We start from the raw sequence: 22,206 nt of genomic DNA on the forward strand, positions 1-22,206 counted from the left end.
AGAAGAACACTTACTATTTACATATTTTATAGAGACTTCATATAAAGAATTTTTCTCTATATAAATAATTGCTCTCTGAAGGCTTTTTGATGCTCCCTGAAATCTTGTGAAACATTATTGAGATTAGTAGTGTTAGACAATCTACAAGGAAATACTTAGTCCAGCTGCTTTTTCTTTAAATAGCTTCACTTCAACAACTATTTTTACTTTCGCTTATTACAAATACATACAATTTTATTTCAAAGAAAATAATACAATCATAACATTTTTTTCTGGTCTTATGACTTTCTTGATCTCTTTTTATTTATTTTAGCTGCAGAATTCCTTGAAAAATGATTTGTGCCTTGATCAAGGACCAGACACAGAGAATATCCCAATCATGTATATCTGCCATGGAATGACACCACAGGTTAGTTTGTTTAATGATGTCATATGTTGCTGCTGCTTTCTGTAGAGTATTTAAGAAGAACCATCTTGTACCTGTCATGGTCTTCCTGCAATGGTCTTCCTTATGCCTTTCAGTGTCTCTTTTACAGAAATCTAAAATATTAATTTTGCTTTAAGTTGAGAATCTATTAGCACTTTGACAAAGAAGTTTGTTTATTCATTTTGAAAGAATTTAAGAAATAGGAGAGCCAGCACTGACCTGTATTTGTTGGTAAACAAATCATTCACTTCTTTAACTGTGTTGTATGAATGAAACAATGCATTTTAAAGTACTTTATGTGCATCCATGAGCACATTCATAGTTTGGTTATACATTATCTGAAGCAGAGTTTTCTCTTGATGTATTTACTGTCTCATTTTCATAAATCTGAAATGCAGCCAACTTCTTCACTCTATAGAGCTGTGTCAAAAACCAGACCCCATTCTTGTCAGATCTCTTCTTTAGAAGTTCCTTTGTTCCTTCTCTGTTGTCCTTTTACTCTTCCTGATAAGCTGGAGAGGTCCCAGATGACTGGAGACTTGCTAACGTGACCCTTGTCTATAAGAAAGGTTGTAAGGAGGATCTGGGGAAATACAGGTCTGTCAGCCTGACCTCAGTGCCAGGGAATGTTACGGAACAGATCATCTTGAGTGCAATCTCAAAGTATGTGCAGTCAAACCAGGTGACCAGGCCCAACTGGCACGTGTTCATAAAAGGCAGGTCCTGCCTGACCAACCTGATCTTCTGTGACCAACTGGCCCACCTGGTGGATGAGGGAAAGGCTGTCAACATAGTCTACCTAGCCTTCAGCAAAACCTGTCTCCCACAACATTCTCCTGGGAAAGTTGTCCAAGCCACGGGCTGCCAGGTACATTCTTTGCTGGGTAAAGAACCAGTTGGAACAACAGGCCCAGAGAGTGATGGTTGAGTGGTGTTAAATCCAGCTGGTGACTGGTCCCAACTGGTGTTCCCCAGGGGTTGGTATTGGGGCACATCCTGCTTAATATCTTGATTGCTTATCTGTATGAGGGGATTGTGTGCACCATCAGTATGTTTGCAGACAACATCAAGCTGGGGGGAAATGTCAGTCTGTCTGAAGGCAGGAAGGCCCTACAGAGTGATCTGGTCAGGCTGGAACAATGAACTGCTTCTAATATGCTCTGAATTCTTTCTATTGTCTTGCACAACAGCTGTACTTAATAACTTAGAAAATGGAAGGTTAAAGATAAAGTATCTCCCCAAGCAGCCAAGTGTCTGGACATAGGTAGAAGTTTTTCTAGGCAAGTATGACAGTAAAAATAACGTTTTGTATGGTCTAAAACATGCTTGTCAAAGATGGAAATACAAATTATATAACTCTGGAAAGTAACATAAGCAAAAGTGACACAAAGAAAACATATTTGTGAGAGTGATTGAAGACTCAGAGAAGTGCCTCCAGTTTGAATTATTTTTTGCTCCAACTGCTTTTTTAAATTCACTTTCTCAAAAGTGTACTTCACTTAAATAATGTGGTTTTACCCTTGGAATTGCTAGTTATGTGATTTGACTATACAGTAAATAAATCATCCTAGCATTTCAGATATAAACATAGGACAAAAAATAATCTTTTTCCCTGTACCTGGATATCCTGGTGAGCTGAAAACATGAATTTGGTGAAATGCAGATGAATTCTGTCCTTTCTTGCCAAGTTACACATGCTGCAATTGTGTTTTGTAATGACTTCCTTCACTAAGGACCTTTAATATTGATTCCCAGTGGCATCATGCTTGAGCAAATTATGAATTATGAGGACTGAAATATCTGAAAATCCAATCCATCAGACTCATTCACTGCATGGGCTGTGCCTTATTTGTCACACAGTTATGAAGCAAACTCTGTTTGCCTTCAGCGTGCTTTTAAGGTAGTCCTTAGGGTAAGCTAAGGAGTTGTGTAATTTCACCCAGAAGTCAGAGCCATTCTTCTTAGCATATCATCTGTGATAACAACATACTATAGGCATACTTGTGAAATCCAATTGGAAAAGTTAATTACAGCTAAGAGGCAAACAATAACAGCAACAAAGTATCAATTTAGTTAGGCTTAGTATTCACTAGATCAAGAACTAGCTTTGAAAGTCAGCTGAAGATCTGTGAAAGTGAAATGGTGGCTAATAATTGACAGAGAAGGGGGCAAGGGAAAATATTTTGTTTTTTTTTCTATAGTTGCAAAATTAATTGTCTCCTTCCTACTGTTGTGTATTTAACTACTTTATAACGAATGAAAATAAAAATAATCCATGTAGAAGCAACCCACGTTGCAAGCAAGATCAATGTAATCAGTGAGAACTTTGTAAGAGGAGTACAGTCTTTCTCTACATGAGGAATTATGGTAGTAATAGGGATAGCTCTAACAAAAACTATTTCGCATGCTTCTAAGAGATTTCCATTGCACATATAGAATCTCTTGTTTAAGCAGAGCTGCAGCTATTTGCATTTCCACTAGCATATTGGAAATATTTGAAAAAGTATTTTGTTTGATCTTAGTGAACCAGCTAGTGAGTGTAAAAGATACTGGTAAGATGCTAGCTTTATTCTAATAGTGGCAAAATGCTTTATGGAGGGGATTATTTTGCCCATCTAGCAGTTCTTATAAAACACATCAGTTAAAAATGCTGAGTATTATGAGTCAGGGTTTTGGTGAAACCATTACTGGCTCTGGTGCAAAACTTTGCTGTCGCAGCTCTATCACTTGTTGTTTAAGAGCTAGCATGTGCTGCTTGCATGCAGAACTTTGCACTGCTGCACCTAAATGCGTCTTAACATATCTGCCTGCCAAGATCTGTTTCCACCTCTGCTGTTTAAGCTGCTGTAAGCAGTAACTTCCTTTTCTTTCCACTGCCTTCTTTCAAATGTTTATGTACTCTTGTGTGGGAAAAAGGATAGATGAGGTATTTGACATCAAGTAATAGTTAGGGAGTTGTATGTGTGGCTGCTGTTTGTTTTTAGCATGTTTCATACAAGAAAGAAATCACTGAAGCCATCAGTGAAGAAGAAAAGGATTGGTGCACCTAACATTGAAGCCCATACTTCATCTTTTGCAGACAGTACTGAGAATATAGTTGTGTAATCAATGAATGTACAGATGTTATCATTATGAAATATACCAGAAAGTTTGGCTAAGCACTTATTATACCAAAAGAGAATAGATAGAACGCTTACCCATATCCTCAGCTTGCTATAAAGCTACAGAGGAGGGATCTCCAGAAAAAAATCCTTCTCTAGGGGTAGTCAGCTCTTAAATGGGTCTAGGAGAGGTGCAGCCAGGCTCCATCCCTTCTGGCAGCACAGGTGAAGGCATTTCACCTATGCTCCCAGGGCTGACTCATTGCTCGCCTCAGGTGATCAATCAGAGATTCAGGCCGTGATTCAGCAGTTCCCATACAATAGTAATACAGTGAAAAGCAATAGTTAAAATAGGTTCCTACTACACTCTTGCATGAGAACAGCTCAGAGGCAAAGCACAGTGACCTACAGTTGTTCTTGGCCAAAGAGGGTACAGTGGAGATATCTGGGGGGATGTGAGGATGAAACTCCCCTTTCATGTGATAGAGAGAAGCAGGAGAAAACTGGGAGGTGGACTGACTTTAAGAAAAAAGGTGAGAAGAGAGAAATGTAAAGGAAAAAGTTGGAAGACAGAGCAAAAGTTTTGGCAGAACAGTGCAAAACATTAAGTATGTGTGAGGTGTTGGGGATTTTTTTCTTCTTAAGTGGTTCATGCATCAAAGCATTAAGGTACTCTTTTAATTCTTGAACTGGAAGGAGCAAGGCCACTGCTCAGTAATACGTTTAGACCTTAGAAATGTCCATTTCCAGCAGTGCCCCAGTTTTGCTCGGAAAAGATGATTGCTTGTAGCTGCAGAAAGTACATGCCTCAGGCTTCAGTGAATTGTCTTCTTAATTCTGGGACCTGCCTGAACCTGAATGTATGGTGTTGTCTAAGATCACTGTTTAGTCAGGCCTGTAATCTTAAAGGCAGACTGACAACAGTGTGTCACATGCATTAAATCTACTCCTTAGTGTTTGGAAGCTTCTTTGCTGTAAATGAAACACCACATTATTACAGACTTCATAACTGTTGTATAACAAACAAGTACCATCAGTCAATGAAGTGGGATTTTAGGTGTAGATTTACCTTGAGAAGTGCTTGTGATTGAAGGGAAAATGGGCAGTTCCATGTCTCCCTTGTTCAGTTGCTTCTAGCTCATATCTTTCTCAGCTGGTAAGCAGTTAAATCAGGAAGCTCATCCAGGGATGTGAAAGTCAACATAAAACAGATTCTGAAGAATTTAAGGTAAGGGCCAGTGTCAGAAGACTAGATTTGGAGAATGACTAGAAAAGAAATGCAGGTGAGAAGGGACATCAGTTCATATCCTTTCATATTCTTGCAAGAGATTGCAGAACTGACACTCAGAAACCAACGACTACAGCCCTATCCAGTGTAAATTATTGCTTTTCCACTGAAGGAAGCCATGACAATAAGCAGAGCTGCACCAGCTGACACTGTATGAGGCTCTGACCTGAAAGCTTAATGTTGTATTCTAAGCACAGCATGTGACGTACTGGAAGCTGGAGTTACAAGAATGCTCTTGAACTTCTAAAAGCCCTTTGTATGATTTATGAGTGCTCCTTTTTAAATGTTATTCAGGTATGTTTTCGTAAAAAAATATTTTTTCTTCACTGTACTTCTTTAGTGTGGTGTGTGTTCATAGACAGATACTTGTTAACTTGTTTACTAAAATACATAGGACTAAAAATGACTCTCAGTGGAACAGTGAACAGATATCAGTTCAATTTGCAAATCCCAGAAAAAAATCAATTCATCAAATAACTACCAAAATAATTTAAGTTTCTTGGCAAATATGTTGGGGTCAGTTTATTTTCAGAGAATAGTTTAGGAATCTCCAGAGTAAAACTAATGTGATCTTCAGGTTATTGAGATGCTACAAATATAAGCATCTCAAAATTAAGTTTTCATGGAACCTTAATTGTAATAATTCACTTCCAGTGTGAAAAATTTTCCTGACATTCCTGTGTGTAATGAAATTCACATTGTGCTAAGAATGCTGCGAGAATAAGCACGTGCTTTGTCAGAATGAGCATTAAGAGAATTTGGACACAGAAACATTACCCTTGCCTGCTTAGGGGAGTGGATTTCCATGTATCTGAAGTACTCTGACCAAGATTATATACCGTGTTGTAATGGGAAGTAAATTGATAAAATGTGATTATATCCTTCAGTACAGTTCAGACTTCCCATGACGCCTCTCCATTTACTTTAAAAAAATATATATCACAAAAGTCCTGAGTACTGCCCCTGATTTTCCCTGGTAGTTTCAGTTCTGCTGCCAACAGTGCACCACAATACAGTGCTGTCGTAAATAGTTGTAGATAAAGGAATTTCTGAAGTTTAAGAGCAGCACATAGCTGTGATGACTCAGATCCCTAGCTGAGTTATGGATGAATACATGTTCATTTTCTCCTACAGCTGGAAATTTGTTTCAAAACATAATGATTATTTTAGATCCCAAATGTATTCTTAGAAACGAGTAGGATCAAGTTTTTAAGTGAGTGTGTAAAGCATGTAAGTACTGCTTATCAAGGCTCTGTGTAAGGAAGTCATTGAGCAGTAGGCCCCACATCTAGCAGCTTCCAATACTGACACATTTTGGTGGTTGTCAGGGAATAATGCCGAACAGAACAGAGCCTGCTGAACTGAATCAATGACTGAGCCTTCAAACTTGAAAAATCACTGCCCTGAAGATGAGATGTCTACAGTAAACACTTTGAGGGAGGCTTTACTAAGAAATAAAAAAGCAGCACAGCAGCTGTTTTAACAGCTGTCGGTCACTCACAAATGGGATTGCTGTTTATGTTTGTCTTCAAGGTAAATGTTAGGCATATTCAGCATCTGTGTACAAGACAGTCAATGTCACATTTGCTCTTTAGAACACCCTTTCTATTTAAGGACCCGCTACAATGATGGTTTGAATTTAGCAATTATGTGGTTTGTGATAATTCTTTTGTGTGTGTGGAAGTACAGAAACTGAACAGTGCAAAGCATCCAATTGTGTCTTGGCCCAAATATTTTGTGATGAAAAGTCACACTGTGTGGCAGAGAGAATAGCTCTTTCCTCTCTTCATACAGGCAAAGTGAGCACCTCAGTGTTTATATTAAGTGGCTGCATCAAGAGGGTGGCAGCTTAGCTGGTCCACCTGGTTCTTACAGGAGGGCATGCAGCAGGCTACAGTGTGCTCACACTGTGCTGGGCACTGTGTTAAGCCCTGTGTGCTTTGTGGTGTAGCCATCTGATGTTCTTACAGCTGTGCATTCTTTTTCCTTGCAGTCTTATATGTTACTGTGTAGAACTCTGTGCTTCTCTTAATGAACTGCCTGATTCTGAAACAGTGCGACGTTAGGCTTACTATTTTCCTTTCATCTGTTCACTAAGTCTTGAGGAAAGAGCTGGGCACTAACTTCATGCACAGGTGATGTGCTTTCTGGGAACAGGGGTATTTGCACAGTAAATGTTCCTGGAATAGAATAGCAAAGATTTAATCTGGGATTTTTCAGTTCGGTAAATATACAAGTAATAGAAGATAATGTGACTCATGGAGTTAGTGAAACTGCCTTGCATGGATGATTATAAGCATTTATGAATTCAAATTTTTATTTTAAATATATTCTGTAGAGGGCCTAATTGCTATGGCAATTAATGTCTTACATAAGATATTCCTGCAGAGTAGTTTATTGAGGCTATTTAAATTTCTCATAATTTCTTTCAGTTCATAAATCCTGATTTTGATCAGAATAAAGTTAATAGAAACTGTGACCTTGATTGCAATGGAAACAGAATTTGGTGCTAGTCCTCTGCAGTTATTCTGATGTATGCCTGAGAAGTTAAGTCCAGCAAACTTTTTCTAAAGTTGCCTCTTTAGACTGTGTGGCAGGTACATCAGCTAGCTAGCTAGCTGGATATTATATAGAATTTTGAATGTATAGGATTTCCTGTTTTAGTCATGTATTTCTAAGTTTGATTATGGAAAAAAATTTCAATATTCAATTCAGCACAGAGAGAGAATCTGTTAATGACATTTCTAGTTTTGGAGCAAAATTTATACTGAACCATCGCCATTAGTAAAGTATTTCTGTATTTTCAGTGGTTTGATTCAAGAGGCTTACTGTTGATACAGGTAACATGACCAGTTACCCAGACTTCTGTGTCACTTATGTCATTCAAATGTCTACTTCCATGTATGGAGGTTCTCTTAAAATTGAAGAGAGATCATTGTGTGTGGGTAAAGACAGTGGTGTTGCACTGTTGGCTTGTGAAATACGTGCACGGCTCTGATAACTATGTCAATTGTCTGAGTGAACACGTTGTATTTTCCAGCTGACCATAGATAGTTAAAATAGTGGGACTAGAGACTAAACTGTGTATTCATTTTATTAATTTATCAGACGTAATGAAGGAATGGCATTCCCCATACACAGAGTAAAAGACACGTTCAGAAGAGTGAGCACAAGGGGTCCTCCTGCAGGTTTTAGACATAAGCTAGATCAGGTCATTTTCTGTGCTCAACTTCAGTGATTGAAAACCAAAATAAAGAAATAACAGCTGTAGAACTAGGTCAAAGGAAATATCTTCTGCGTCCCTCACTTTGGAAATAAATGAATGCATAGTTCTGTTTTTTCTTTTCTTTATATATTAAATTATGTAGTGTAAAATATTGTTTTTGTCTATGAGAATTGAGATAACTTATCAATTGGAATTGAAAGTCCAACTATAGTGAAATGAAATATTTGAAAAATATTCATTTTTTCTAAGAATTGCATTGATTTTCTTAATCTGAGTCTACAGCATTTCTATAACCTATAAGAAATGCTTTTGTTTTGAAGAAAAAAAGATTTCATAGAGTGGACTAGAAATAGAAGGTATACAGACTACCTAAGGTGCTTTTGAAATCTATATTTTTGCCTAGTGTATGGGATTCTCTGTTGAATGTGATTGTGTATAATGAAGAAAGAAAATACTACAGTATATCTGTGAACTGAAAGCAGTCACCTGTCTGAAGTAGTAATCTTGACATTCATGTTTCCAGACCTGAGGTATAGTTAAAAAGCAAGGATTCAAAAAGTAGTTCAATTCTTTTGAGTTAAATGAATATTTCGGATGAGAAAGAAGAACTAAGAAATCAAATTCCTTGAAAACCTACAGCCAAAATGTTTGAAGGCAACAGAGGTTTTTTAAAATTAAAATCAAGTAAGTGATAAGCATTTTTTGATTGAGAAATAACTGCTTCTTTTGCACAGGTGGAAGCAACAGAAGAATCATAGGTAGCTTGGCAAGTGCCACAGATGATTTGTGTTCGAAAAAATCAAATAGAACTCAGAGCTACAACATATCACAGGAGTAACAGCAGTTGTCCAGAATATGTTGTATCTGTTCAGTCCTTCACTCTTCAAAATAAAAGGGAAATAACAATCTGAGAAAAAGAAAAAGGATTCTTCTAATCCAGCTGTACTAATTAATGTTTTACAGCAGGGTATTGATGCAATTTTATGTATGTTACCAGGTGTGCTGAAAAGATACAGACACATAAGCTGCTCTTTAATGGGAGGAAACACTGAAGATGCTGATCAGAAGTAATGTCAGAAAACATGATCAAAATGTTCTATTAGAAAGCTTTTACATAGAGAAGGAAGATTTCTGCAGAGGTAATAGAAATTTCAGCTGGCAAAAATTCTGATGTAATTTACCTAGACTTGATAAACTTAGCTTTCATCACATTACTGCAGAAAAGAATAATTCATCATGTCAGCAAAAGATAGTAGTAAGCAACCTTGTAGGCACCCAGGGGAATGTGAAGAATACTAGTGCATGAAAAGTACAGGTTGAATAAATTAACACTTCTGTTGCTCCGTACAGTTTACAAATCTGGTGGTTCTTTTCAGCTTTTTGGTTTTGTTCTTTTTAAGAAATACTGGTTCATTGATATTACTTTACCATTTGAAGATTACTCATGGAACTTGTAAAATACTTTATGCAGCATTTTCACTTAGTGTTTGCATATTACCATGATCTTGCATATTTTCTCCACTGTTTTAATTTTTATGTTAAGCCCTGGGGTTATCTTCTTCATCTTGAATTCCATTGCCTTTCTTTATGATGAAATCCTAGTTTAGCATTGCTGATATAAAAGAAAAGGAACATACAGCTACTGCCTCTATAGTTTGACTGGAAACAATTTATTCAGCATTTTTTACAAAGGTGAGGCTGATGCAGGAAGAGAGGTTGAGTGCAGTGTTGAAGGAGTTGTCTTTCAGGCTACTTAAGGTCTTTTGGCATCTTTGCATTTTACTGAAATTGAATCACTGAAAAACTGTAATCGTGATTGCTTGTGCTTGTGGTGGTTGCACTAAGAACTTTCCTCTCTAGTTTACTTTTTCAATACTATTTGATCAGAATGTCTATAGTAAGAAAAAACTGCACTGAAAATGTCATTGAAACAAACTATTGTGAGCAGATATAGTGCCCACGTATTTAAAATTATCAGAGCTTTTCATGTACTGTTTTAATTTAGAAAAGATTAGAGTTATTATACAATCATTCAAAACTTATTTGGGAAGTAAAAATGTACCTACATTTTCTAGCAGTTTTTTTTTGTTGTTGTTGTGTTGTAGAATGCAAATTATTCATGGATACCTTTGGCCAAGAGGATTTTAAGGAGTTAAGATATTTGAAAACATGAAGTTGAAATACTGCTGAGCTCCTAGATGATAAATCTGGCACTAGATTTTGGATACAGATCGCGTGCTTTTCATGCTGAGCACTGAACCATTTAAAGCTCACTGTGCCTTTCATATTTGGCTTGGTTCTGGTGGGTGGGCTTACAGTAGTTTATACCCAGTGAGCTGATATCAAAGCGTGTGGAGCTGACAGCTCCAGAAAATGCTGGCTGTTTTGTCTTCAAAGGTGCCGTTGACTTCTGCAGTGGTTGGCTGATATGTTGAGCTGGGAGTCTGAAGTTGGCCCAGTCAGAAATCTCACCCTGGCTCCTTGCAAATGAACATTGTGCGGAGCAGCGAGAGCTACTTCCCCTACTGAAAGTAATGAGGGATTGCCACAGAGGGATCAGATACCTTTAGGAAATAATACAACTTAGAGCTCAGCATCATGAAACAGTGTTCTTTGGCATGAGACCATCAGCTGTGCTCTACCAAGGCTGCAGACACCTTGAGATCCCTTCAGCGGATGTGTGCAGGCCTGCTGTGCTTTGCAGCGCAGCAAGGAACAGGCTCTCACTGCCTCTGCCTTCCCCAGCATGCAGCCTGCTTTCCTCCACTTACAGGTGTGTCTCATGTCCAGACAGAGCAGCTCCTCTGAGATTTCATTTGTACTAAAATGTTGACAGCAGAGTAGCTGGAGGACTGCTGGAAGCCGTGTCTCCTGTCTGCACATGGAGGTGATGGCTGTATCTGGCCTTGGACACGATGTGATCTGTGAGGAGGTATAATCGTGCTTCTTTTTTTTTTTTTTCTCTCTCTCTCTCCTTTAACAAAAATGTTTTAAGTGGCTCTTCATAGGCAATACACCTGCAGCCTGTTGATATTTCTTATGCTGCTTTGGAACCGATTTGAAGTATTTGTTATTCACTTTTTCTCTGAAAGATGGAATAGATCTTAAAATTTCTGAAGTCCAGTTGATTTTCATCTCAAAAATACGTAGGACAAACAAACAAAAAAAAAATAAGGGGGAAGCTTTTCTTTGCTAAGGTGCAAACGTTTTTAATTAATGCATTTGGAAAAATAAAACAGTTTTGTTGGGTACCTGCAGTCTCATAAACAAGCACTAATTGAGCATTTTGTATTTTTTAAGTGCATTAGTTTGGAGTAGATCAGAGTTGTAGATCTGTATATTATGTAGCAATTACTAGAGTTACCCATATTTTAAAGATGTCTTTTTTAACTGGAAATTGTTCTTTCAATCTGCAGTTTTTAAAACCAGTTGTTGCAGAAAAGCAATACAGTTATTCTTACACATGTATTGCACTTGGAGATTGATGTAGTAAATGTTGGATGGCTGTCGATTTAAACACTTTTGATTCATGTTGTAATACATCATTTTTTTCTTCAAAGTTCCGAAGGTCTGAAGAGTTTTGTTTCTCAAATTCTTTCATTGGAAGTGATTAACTGCTAGAGACAGTAACTAATACAGTAGACAAAAGTGTTCCACTTTACAATTTCTTTAGTTTTATTCATAATTTTATTATGTTGTTTTATTAATTGAAGTCGTCCACTGGCTCATTTAGAATTCATGAACCAAATTCAGTCCCCATGAAAGCATATTTAACTCCCTCTGTAATTACATGAGCCATATTACTTTTACAGCATTCATCCAAATTCCGATTACCTATTTAATTTCAGCTGGTTTTTCTCCTGTATTTTGCATGACTTACAAATAAGGCTGTTCTGCAGAAATGTTTATGGAACGATTGTTTCCAGTGTTTTTCTGTGAAAAAGAGACTTTTTTTTTCTTTTGTTCATTATCTATCTTTGTCCAATCTGGAAGTGGAAAGAATATCGAGAAGTTATTTCTTCACGTAAAATCTCGATTGAATATGTACAAATAACTGGGAAAAAAAAATCAGCATCAATTTGTAAGCTAAGAGCTGTGTCTGACAAATAATTTATTTGGAATCAACAGTCACACTGCACTTAGCAAGAACTGACTTCAGTCTAAAGGTGGTTACATTTACAGATTAGAAGGACTTTTCTAAGGAAATATGAAACTTTAATAAGCTAAGACTTTATTTTAGCATTGTGTCAGGAACCAATGGTTAGTAATTACATCCAGTTAGATCCAGATTAGGAATAGGATACCTAGTCATATAAAAGCAGATGATTAGCTATCACAAGCATTGACAGTAGTGGTTGGAGTCAGCAAAACAGAGAGCATTTTGGAAGCTGTAATTTAATAAATCAAAAGTTACTGAACTTAGAGATAAGTAGGTGGAAGGATACAGCCTGTAGCATAAAACAGACAACCAATAGTCCTTTTTTTTGTTATCAAATCTATTAACATGTCAACTAAGTGGTGATTAGAGTTAGGACCTTTTTTGAATTTTGATTCCATCTCTGAATTTTGAGTTCAGAAATAACAGTAATTTTCACTCAGGAAATCAATGGCCTTTTCCTTCCTTTTTTATTTTTTATAAGTTGATTAAACAAAGTATACAGCAATACCTCTGTTATGCCAAGCCTATCTGCTCAAATGGCTGACCATACCAAGTGAAAAAGCTGATGGATGTATTTAAATCTTTCAGATGTTACTACAACATTAGCTTTTTTTTTTTTTTTTGGCTGGATACTACGTTGATTGCGAACACTGGAGCTTCACTGCTCTTTTTGTGCTAAAGATGCAGTGATTTGTTCAGCATGAATATTCTATTCTGCATATATATTTAGTGCTTCCAAACTCTGAAATTAGCCTTAAAATTTTGAGATTTCCATGACTCACTTGCTGATGGCATCAATTTTGGAAGGAAAAAATAGCACTGCAGCTTATCAACTCACAAGGTTTGTTAAAATAACATGAAGTCAAAATCTAGAGAAAACTGAGATTGAATATTATTGGGATTTATCTAAGCATCAGATTTATGCTTTTGCTTGTTACTGTGAACTCAGTCTTTTTAAGAATCTATGAAACAATCAGATCACTTTTTTTCCTAGATTGCCTTTTTAAATTCAATATCACATATTACAGGAGTAGTTGTGTTTGCATAATGATGCACAGTGAGAATTGGGAACTTCTTGAGCACTCAAGGCAAATTTAAGTATCGACTGTCAAGTGAGGTAATCTGCCCAATGTGTGATGTACATGGTTAATATTCTGAAGTACCTCATTTCCCACTTTCAGTGGAAAATTATTCATACTGAATAATTACAGCTTAACAATTTGCTGCAGAATGCCTATTTCTGGTTTCCAAATATATTTTTAATAACATCTATAGCTTCATTTCAAATAAAGATAAATCTGCCTACTTCAGTCTCCATTTATAACTGCAGATAACATTTGAAGAAACACTGTAATCTGAGAAATTGGGAAGTCAATGACTGTGTTTGGCCAAGGCTGAAGGAAAGTTCCTATCAGGAAAAACATTCCATGGTCTCAGGTAACCAGGATATTTCTAGTATCTGTTTTTTAGCTAATTAAAGTGAGCAAATTACAGATTAAGCAAACAAGTTCACTTTCACCACAGTGAATAACCCATGAAAGTGTTTCATCTTCAGTACAAAGCAGTAGTAACTATATAGTTCAGTAGTGTATACATTGATTGTGATGAAGCTTCCAAGCTAGTAGTGGAGGATAAACTGAATACTTTAGGTTCAGTGGACAATGAGTAAAAGCTGTAATTTCTAATCTGGCTGGCCCAAGGAGTTTTGTCCATGCCAAAGTGAAGGCTACCTGGCTAACACCCATGAAACATGAATCAGGTTTTAAATGCAGCTTTACAGAGTGGGAGAGATATTTTACAAGCAGGAAACCGTGTGGTAACCCATGCACTATAGAGAATGTAAGGTCTGTAGTAATTTTATTAAGTAAGAACTCATTTAATATACATATTTTTAGATGCTGGAATCTGAACAAGTATGAGTTCATTAACATTAAGTTGTTGAGGGAAGAAAATGCCTAATGTAAATAAAGACTAGAACTCTTGTGAATAAGAAACATTTTGTATTACAAGTGAAGGTGAATGCAAATAATGTAAGAAATACCAGTTGATTAAAAAGATTCCTTTGCACAGACAAGCTCTGGACTTACAAAGAGATGCTTAGGGGAAAGATGTCAGAATTTGACCTGTTACCTAAAGATAGAACAACTGAGTGGAAAACCTGTATTAATGCAAATTAAAAGGCTGTTTAGGAGCAGTTCTGCATGCATAAAGATTTAATCATACAAAATGGCAGAGCTTACTCTTTGGCTTTGTAAAATAAAAGCTAGAAAGCTGGATCAGATATGAGAATGTGCTTTTCATTTCCTTTTGATGCAAAAACAGATAGGTCCACATGGACTCAGATTGTTTTTCTGCCCCGACTTCAAAGCATTTTTCTTCCCTTCAATGACTACAAGCACAAAATTACAATAAATCTCTACATTCAGCCTGTAACACTTCAGATTGTGTTCAATGCTGTATTAGGGTCAGGTACATTAGTCTTACTCTGTATCTCAGATGAGAATGTAGCTTCTCACCTCAGCTTTCCAATCATCTCCCAAGTTCTTTGAATGTTACAGGAATAAAATTTCATTGTACCTGCTTTTAGGGCTGGTGCAATTTAGTTCCCAACGAAAGAGCTTTGTTGGCTTGAAGCAGAATCTGAGATTTCACCTGGAATTCCCAATAAGATGTTAGTGTAATTTGTAACTCTCCAAGTTTCTTCTCTACTGTGAGTCTGACAAATACAAATTATGGACTGAGCTGTACTGGGATTTTGCTAACAAATTGCTCCCCTGTGGTTTTACTTATGAGGATGACAGTGGTGGTGAGTTTTTTGTTTTTTTGAAAGGAGCAAGTAGAAGGAAGAAAACGATAAATTCAAAACGAGAAAGAATTTGTAGTTCTGTCTTCCAGATGCATACCAGGGAGGTGTCTGGACAAGCAGTTTGTTAACTGAAAATATGGCATTTTATTCCAACCAGGTTTTGCTCTTAGGGAAAAGTTAAACATAATCAAGGTGGCTTGGAGTTAAACTTAGATCTGCAAATGCTCTTGTATGTTTTTGCTATACATAATTCACGAGTCCTTATATAGTCACTCGGATCAACATAGCGTGTGCAATACAGAGAAAGATACACAGTGAAATAGATTTTCCTGTTTAGTTATCTCATTGTAAGCAGAGATTCAGTGTAGCAGAAATTTTTCTGTTGTGCAGAAATCCAATACCTTTCAAAATGTGTGAGGTCAGCACCTCTTTACCTGAGAATGATAGGGTTTCCAAAACCCACCACAAGAAACTGCAGACCCCACAATCTGCAGTCACTTGTTACACTGGGTACCCAAGACTTAGTTGTTGGTTCCAGGATTTACACGAGCTTTCTACCAGTTGCAGAAAGAAGACAATGTGAGTACCAGCTTGTCTCTTTGATAAGCTTCAGCACAGCCTGCGTGGGCCTTGGAGCTGGGAGTCTGGGAATTAGGAGGGTTGCTCCCCTCCTTCTTGTTGGGTTGGAAAGAGTAGATGGTGCAGGACTGCAGTGCTGTATCTCCCCGGTACCTTTTCTTCTTGTCATGGTCAAGGCCCAAGGTCCCCTGAGGAGGAGGGAAGGGTCTGGTCCAAGAGTGCCCATGCAATGACATCTATCTGAGCTCTGGGGAGAATCAGCTGTGCAAAATAGTACAAATCACTCAACGGCGTATGTTATAATAGACAACTGTAATCATCTTAGTGTTTTTATTCATATGCAAACTAGGAAGCTGCTAAAAGAAGTAATTGTTGTTGTTTCAGAACAATCAAAAAGATGTTGTACAAAATTAATTTACTAAAAAGAGTCCTGAAAGAACTGTCTTATTGTGTATAACCTGTGACTTTTAATTACGAGGGACTTACATGCCTAGTTTTCATATTAAGTCCAAACAGCAGGACAGAGGGATTTTTCTTTGTCTCTCTCCTGCAGATACCTTTGTAGGATAATCTACTTCCGATAATAAAATAAAGGCTCCCAAGACAGGCAGAAAATACAGCAGAAAATCTAAGACCTAATCTGCCTTTTGTGATGGAGGCAGCTTATCCTCATAGCCCAGTGATATTTTAGCAGCCTGAAGTTTAGCACAGCTCTTGTAGCTATTCACTGGAGGTTTCTCTGTTGTACTTGAAGGTCGTTCAAACAACTTGGTTTTTGAGCTGTTGGTTTTTCTTTGCTGACTCATCCACCTGATAAGGGTTTACTCAGAAATACTGAGCCTCTTCTATTTGTCCTGTCTACCTGCAAGGCGTGATTCTGTATGTGGGTCTTCACAGTGACTGAAGGCTCCAGAAGACAATCCTTAATGAATGAAAGAAGTGGGAGAAGCATTGTGCTATTTGTGTACAACCAAGCAATGTGCTTTTGCATATCAGAGTATTTACTGTTTCATTTCTTGCCAAGGTTTACAGCTTGATTTAAGCAAGGAGCACAGTACAGAGCTGGCAGTCATAGGAGAACTGAGGCTCACTAGGCAAAGCACAGTAAGGCATCCTGCAGCTGGGACAGTTGCATGGGCATTAATGTCCTGCTTGATATGAAAAGAGTTTTCTATCTTTTCTACAGCTTTATTTGTTTGCTTGTTTCTACTTAGGTTTTTCTGTTTGTTTGTTTTTTGTTTTTAATGACTATTAAGCTCTTGTGATAAGAAATCTTTATGTATAGGTGATTCTGATGAGACAGAAGGGAGGTGGACCTTCTGTCTTTCCTTTAAAAAAGAAAAGTCGTGAGCACTGCAAATACATTAAGCGATGAAAATATAATAGGTTATATTTTCATTCCTCTCACCTTGGGGAGAAGAGGAGCAGAGGGAAGAAGCAATGTCTGGGGCATGAGTATTTTGGTCTGACACGTTTCGATTTTCCTTGCAGAACTTTGTGAACTTTGCAATTTATTCATGAACACAGGCAAGATCAATGCTAGTTTTTGCAGGAGGTCAAGATTTACAGACTTTTCATTTAAATTCTAGATGCTGAATTCTTTCTTCCTGGTTATCATTCACTGTCACCACCCTGCAAACAATAGAGACGCTACTTCAAGATACAAGGGGGGCAGGAGAAGTGCTATTTTTCAGATGTATTTCACTTAGGCTGCATGTATATATCTCCTTTTAACCTTGGAAGGCTTAAAAATGTTTCAGGAAGGAAATTTTACTTTCAGGATACAGTTGGGTTGGATAAAATGTCATGAATTTCTGTGAGTCTCTATGTAGAGACCAACAATTAAGACTGAAAAGTATCAGTTGAAATGCTAGACTTTGTTGCCTGAAATGCATCCTCTACAGCCAAGAATGTTTTCATTTTCTTTAGTTTATAAGAGGATTTGCTTTGATTTTGATGTTGTCTACTTAAAACATCAGAAATTCTTTTTTCAGTTTTTTTTTGTTTAATTTGGTTTAAGCGCAGAAATACTTCCACATGCTCCAGGGTGAGTACACAAGGGTAACTTTCCTTTGTTCCCAAGGAACTGAAAGCTGCAGTGTCCAAATAGTTGCTCTCATTCCTGTCCACCCAATAGCCATGCAAAAGGCCTTCATCTGTTAAAGGAATTAATCACAAACTTACAGTGAAATGTAAACGACCTTTTATAAAAAGAGAAAAACTGAACTGTCAAGGATGGATGGGTGCATTGGGGGACAGTGAATTTGTGTGCAGATGAGTATATGTGGATGGAAAAGAAAACAGGCTAAGAAATAAGATTATGTAGGAGTCTGCAAAGAAAGCTTTGAAAAGTAAATAGAGAATTTTTAGGAGACTGAAAGGGAAAATTCAGATAGGACAAAAGCATGGGGATGGTTTTTCTGTTTTTGTTTTTTTCTTTCCTGGTAGAAAAGATGAGATGTTCTGCAGAAATAAGAGCAAAACAAAGAGAAGCTTTAAGGAGTAAGTCAAGCAAAATTTTCCTTTATACAGATCTCATTAATTCGGTAGTTACCAGCATTAGGAAAACTATGGAAGTCAGTATTGAAAGTATATATAAAAACATTGAATGGCAGTTCTATTCAATTTACAAAGTTGATCTTAAGAAAGAAGGATTTTGGCTGTAGTTTTAAATAAAATCAAAGTAGAATACCAGAGTAGGCAACAGCAGCATTAGGTATTCCACTGCTCTATAGGTTCATGAATTTAAATTAAAAAGACAAAGTCTGGCTCTGAGTTCCAGTCTGTTTTCTATTAAAATAATACGTTAACATTTTTTCTGGCTTTAAGCATCACACTATATCATTTAAAGTTCATAAGCACCTTGGCTTTACTGTAATCAAATATTGTTGCTTGGAGTTTGGAAGTTAATTAGAGTTTGTGCATGAAGAAGAGTGAGTACAATCAAGTAGCCAGTATGCTGGTGGGCTAAGTCACTAGATGCAAGTCTAAAGGTTGAAGTGAAGTAGTGAGTGGTTTCCTTCCTATATGCTTTACAGTCTAAATCTTGATTGGTATTGTTGCTACCTTCTGTATACAGCTATTTGTCAGCTCACCAGTAAGATCAATTTCAGAGTGAACTGAACCTTGACTTGAATAAAATGTGGTTGTAATTGTTTCAAAGTTGCATAATGAGGCTGTAATCATGGAAAGCCTACCTCAGAAAAATAACATGAATCTTCTAAAGGGTGGTCTGTGGCCAAGGGTTGAACATTTCTGAATTGTTTTGGTAATTCTCAGCCTGTGCTCTGATGTTTGTACTCCTTCAATGGTAGGATTTTTAGGGTAGCACAAAACATAGTGATGCTATTGACTGTGGTTATGGGACAGCACAGACTCTCTCCAGTCACATCATGTGAAGTGTGTGTGGAACTGCAAAGGATAACTCTTTGGGTGTCTGTGACACAGAACAGGTCTTACAAATTAGCATAGGAGTACATCAGGGCATTTATACACAACTGTTTGACTAAAAAATATGAAAGTCACTGTGCATTTAAGGTGGAGAATTCAATAAACAGAACAAGATGTTTGTTGTATGCCCTCAGTAACAGGGATATAAGTATCTAAGGGTACGTTCCAAAGCACAATTTTGCACAACAGTTTCATGTTTCTAATACCATGCCAGCTGTGTCTAAAAAGAGTAATTCTGCTCCATGTGAAATTACTAGCTTGTAGAAATAGCAGCTGCTGCTGGATGCTATTCTTCCTTGACTCGCTGATTTTTATAGCAGGATTTCTGCAAGAAGGCTCTTCCCACATGAGTAATAAATAGAAAAACACTTGATTTTGATCCTAGTGATATATTGGTGTTATTCATAATGAACTTGAATTCTGTGGAGAGTTTTCATACTGGGGAAGCAAGGTTCTGCCATTGAGATGCAGTTATGTTACAAGTACTGCCGGGGGGAAAAAAAAGTCAGGAACAATGTAAATATTTGAGCATCAGTGGTACTAGATAACATAACTCAGTCTGGATTTACTGGAATCACCAGACTGCTCTTTAGCTCGAGTTATACTCCAGTATGAATCTGCTGTGAGACTTTTGATCTATTATGTTAATATATTACTCCTAACATTGAAAGACTTAATGGATTCAATTGGAAAAAAGTTACAGCTCAAAGATGGAATAAAGAATTGGGCTTCTTATCTCTTACAGTAATTATGCCAAAAGCAGGGTAACGAATACTGCTGTTGGTGAGCCTTAAGTTTGCTCATTATAAATGCACAGTCATGTACAGTTCTCCAGAGCGATTTCATCTGGGAACATTGCCATAAGGATTACAAATGGCTTTCAGCCTGAAAATTGGTGTGTATTGCTTTAAAATTCCATTGGGAGTTGGCAATTTATCCTTCAGATAATTGTCTTGTGTTAAGTTGAACATCTTACTGTAACTTCTTGCTAAATTTCTTGCTACATGATAAACCGAATTCTATGAATAATTTACTGGAACTGGAAACCCAGTTCAGCTCTGAGGTCTTTATCAACTCTGGGGGCTCTTCAAAATTTAATAATAAACCAGGAGCCAAAAATCTCATTGCACTTAAATTCATTGGAATTTCACTGTTAATTGCAATGGGAATAAAAATTTGACCTGTTAGGGCAAAATGCTTATGAACAGAAAATCCACACCACATCATTGTGAAGACAAAACAATATATTTGTGTCCTAATAAGCAAAGCTCATTTACTTACTCTTGTACCCAAGCTATCATTTGTTGGTTTTTGTGTGTGTGTGTGTGTGTGTGTGTGTGCTGATTTTGGGTTGTACTTTTGTGAAGTATTTTTACTGTGCAAAAAACCTGACTGAGTTAACTTGTGCCTTCATTGCTCTGATCAGATTTAGGATGCGTTCTGTATTGCAGCACTGCAGCGAAGTGTATATGATGTGAGCATCCCACCAAAGTTCTAAATCATTCGAGCTCTACAGGAAATTTGCAATGGAAATCCAGTTGGTAATTTTCTAGAAAAGACAACAGCAGTTTCCAGTTTGCCAGCTTGCTGACTAAGCTGTACCACTCAGACATGTTCCCACTATTGGCCACTGGCTGTGCAGCAGAGCCTTGTTGCCTCGTGACGGAACTGCAGAGCTACCTGGGGATTTCACAAGCATGCTTTGTGTGGTTCTGCCATGTAAACAGCAGTAGCCAAATCTAGTCAGACAAGCTCTAACATCAGCGAAGAGGTATGTACCAGCTAGATTCAGTGGGCATTATGCCAGCTCTCACCTTTGTAAGTCATAAATTGTTTTTTCTAATGTTGAGCATTCTTACATAGATCTGCTTTTTGCTCTGCCCGCTTTACATCTCCAGCACAAGCACATGATGTGCACTTGTGTTTCCTGGTGATGTAGCTTAGCAGAGGGTGAATTTTTTTTTGGCAGCCAGGTGGCTGGCTGTACAAGTGAAATGTTAAGATTACATCTGAAAGCAGAGTTTGTCAAGGAGGAGATGAAGTGGAACAGAAGAGATAAATGAACTTTTGCTCTGCAATAATTAAGAAGTGGGGGAGATTGCAACTCCAGGCATGAACTCTTCTATTCTTCTTCCATGCCGATTTGCCACGTGAGTTTGCATCAAGAGGGATGGAATTCTTAATTTCCCCCAAAACGAGCAAGGATGTGCTTGGTCCAGTGGTAAATAAAGGGTGGATCTTCTCCTTTATTCTGGAGCTGGTCTGAGTAGCAGAAGTATACAAATTTTTGTTTTCACTGTAGTATTGTAACGTGAATTTTCTGATATTCAAGCAAATCTTTTCAGAGATTTAGAATATGAAATAGAAAAATAGTTTACAGCAAATCAGTTTACCTGAAATGGAGGTGGGAAAAATAGGATTCTGAATTTTCCTTAATAATTCATTGCTATTTTGAAGATGTCTTGAGAGTCCTAAGCTGTGCAGCTGTTAACTAGCTGCTAACTACCTCTCATTTGTGTTTTCATATTTTAGCTGTCTTTTTTGACAGAAAATGTTTAGAACAGATAACAAACATACCGTGACTAAACTTTTCTCTTTACCTTACGAAGAACCTGGGAAACATTTCATTAGTCCTATTAATGTGGTACCAATCACAGTTTGCTTGTCTTATTTATTTTGTCTTAATATGGATAGACAGAGAGTGTAGCAGGTGGTATCAAAACAGAAACTGAAGCAGTGACCCTAGAATAGTGACCTTCTAGGAAAATAAAGAAGGCTAGGGAACAATTGGTCCTTTAGCTGGAAGATAGAGTTTTCAAGGCATGAGGAAAATTGCATGAAAAGCTTTTTCAGAAAAAAAAACAAAAAACAACAACAAAAACCACCTACACCAACTCTTACTGTCTGGAGGAAAAATAGTTATATTCAGTTATGAAGCTGTACTTAAATTTAAAAAAAAAAAAACAAAACACAAAAAAACACACAAGAAAGTGAAACAAAGATTTTGGCAGAGATATATGTCAAGCTTTGAAGGCAACTGATGTACTTTTCTTCAGCACCAGGTATGTAGGCTTCTACTAATTCAATCCCTTGCTTGCTGCAAACCTTCACACTTATAACACCAAATCTTTGTTTTGAACAAATTCTTTTGCACTACTTCAATGTGCTGC

The 22,206-nt window shown here is 37.2% G+C and overlaps 1 protein-coding gene across 2 annotated transcripts in view; it reads left to right on the plus strand.

Moving 5' to 3' along the window:
* The window catches only part of GALNT18 (polypeptide N-acetylgalactosaminyltransferase 18), a 213,799-nt gene that overhangs the window by 172,371 nt on the left and 19,222 nt on the right, over positions 1-22,206 (plus strand). For both annotated transcript variants that reach the window (XM_090140422.1, XM_031613871.2), the window contains one exon: positions 314-409. In XM_090140422.1, the coding sequence (XP_089996548.1) occupies positions 314-409 (96 nt within the window). The remainder of the gene's footprint in view (positions 1-313; positions 410-22,206) is intronic.

The sequence above is a fragment of the Phasianus colchicus genome, chromosome 5, assembly GCF_987193195.1.
Source record: "Phasianus colchicus chromosome 5, bPhaCol1.hap1.1, whole genome shotgun sequence".
In the NCBI taxonomy this organism is placed as follows: Eukaryota; Metazoa; Chordata; class Aves; order Galliformes; family Phasianidae; genus Phasianus; species Phasianus colchicus.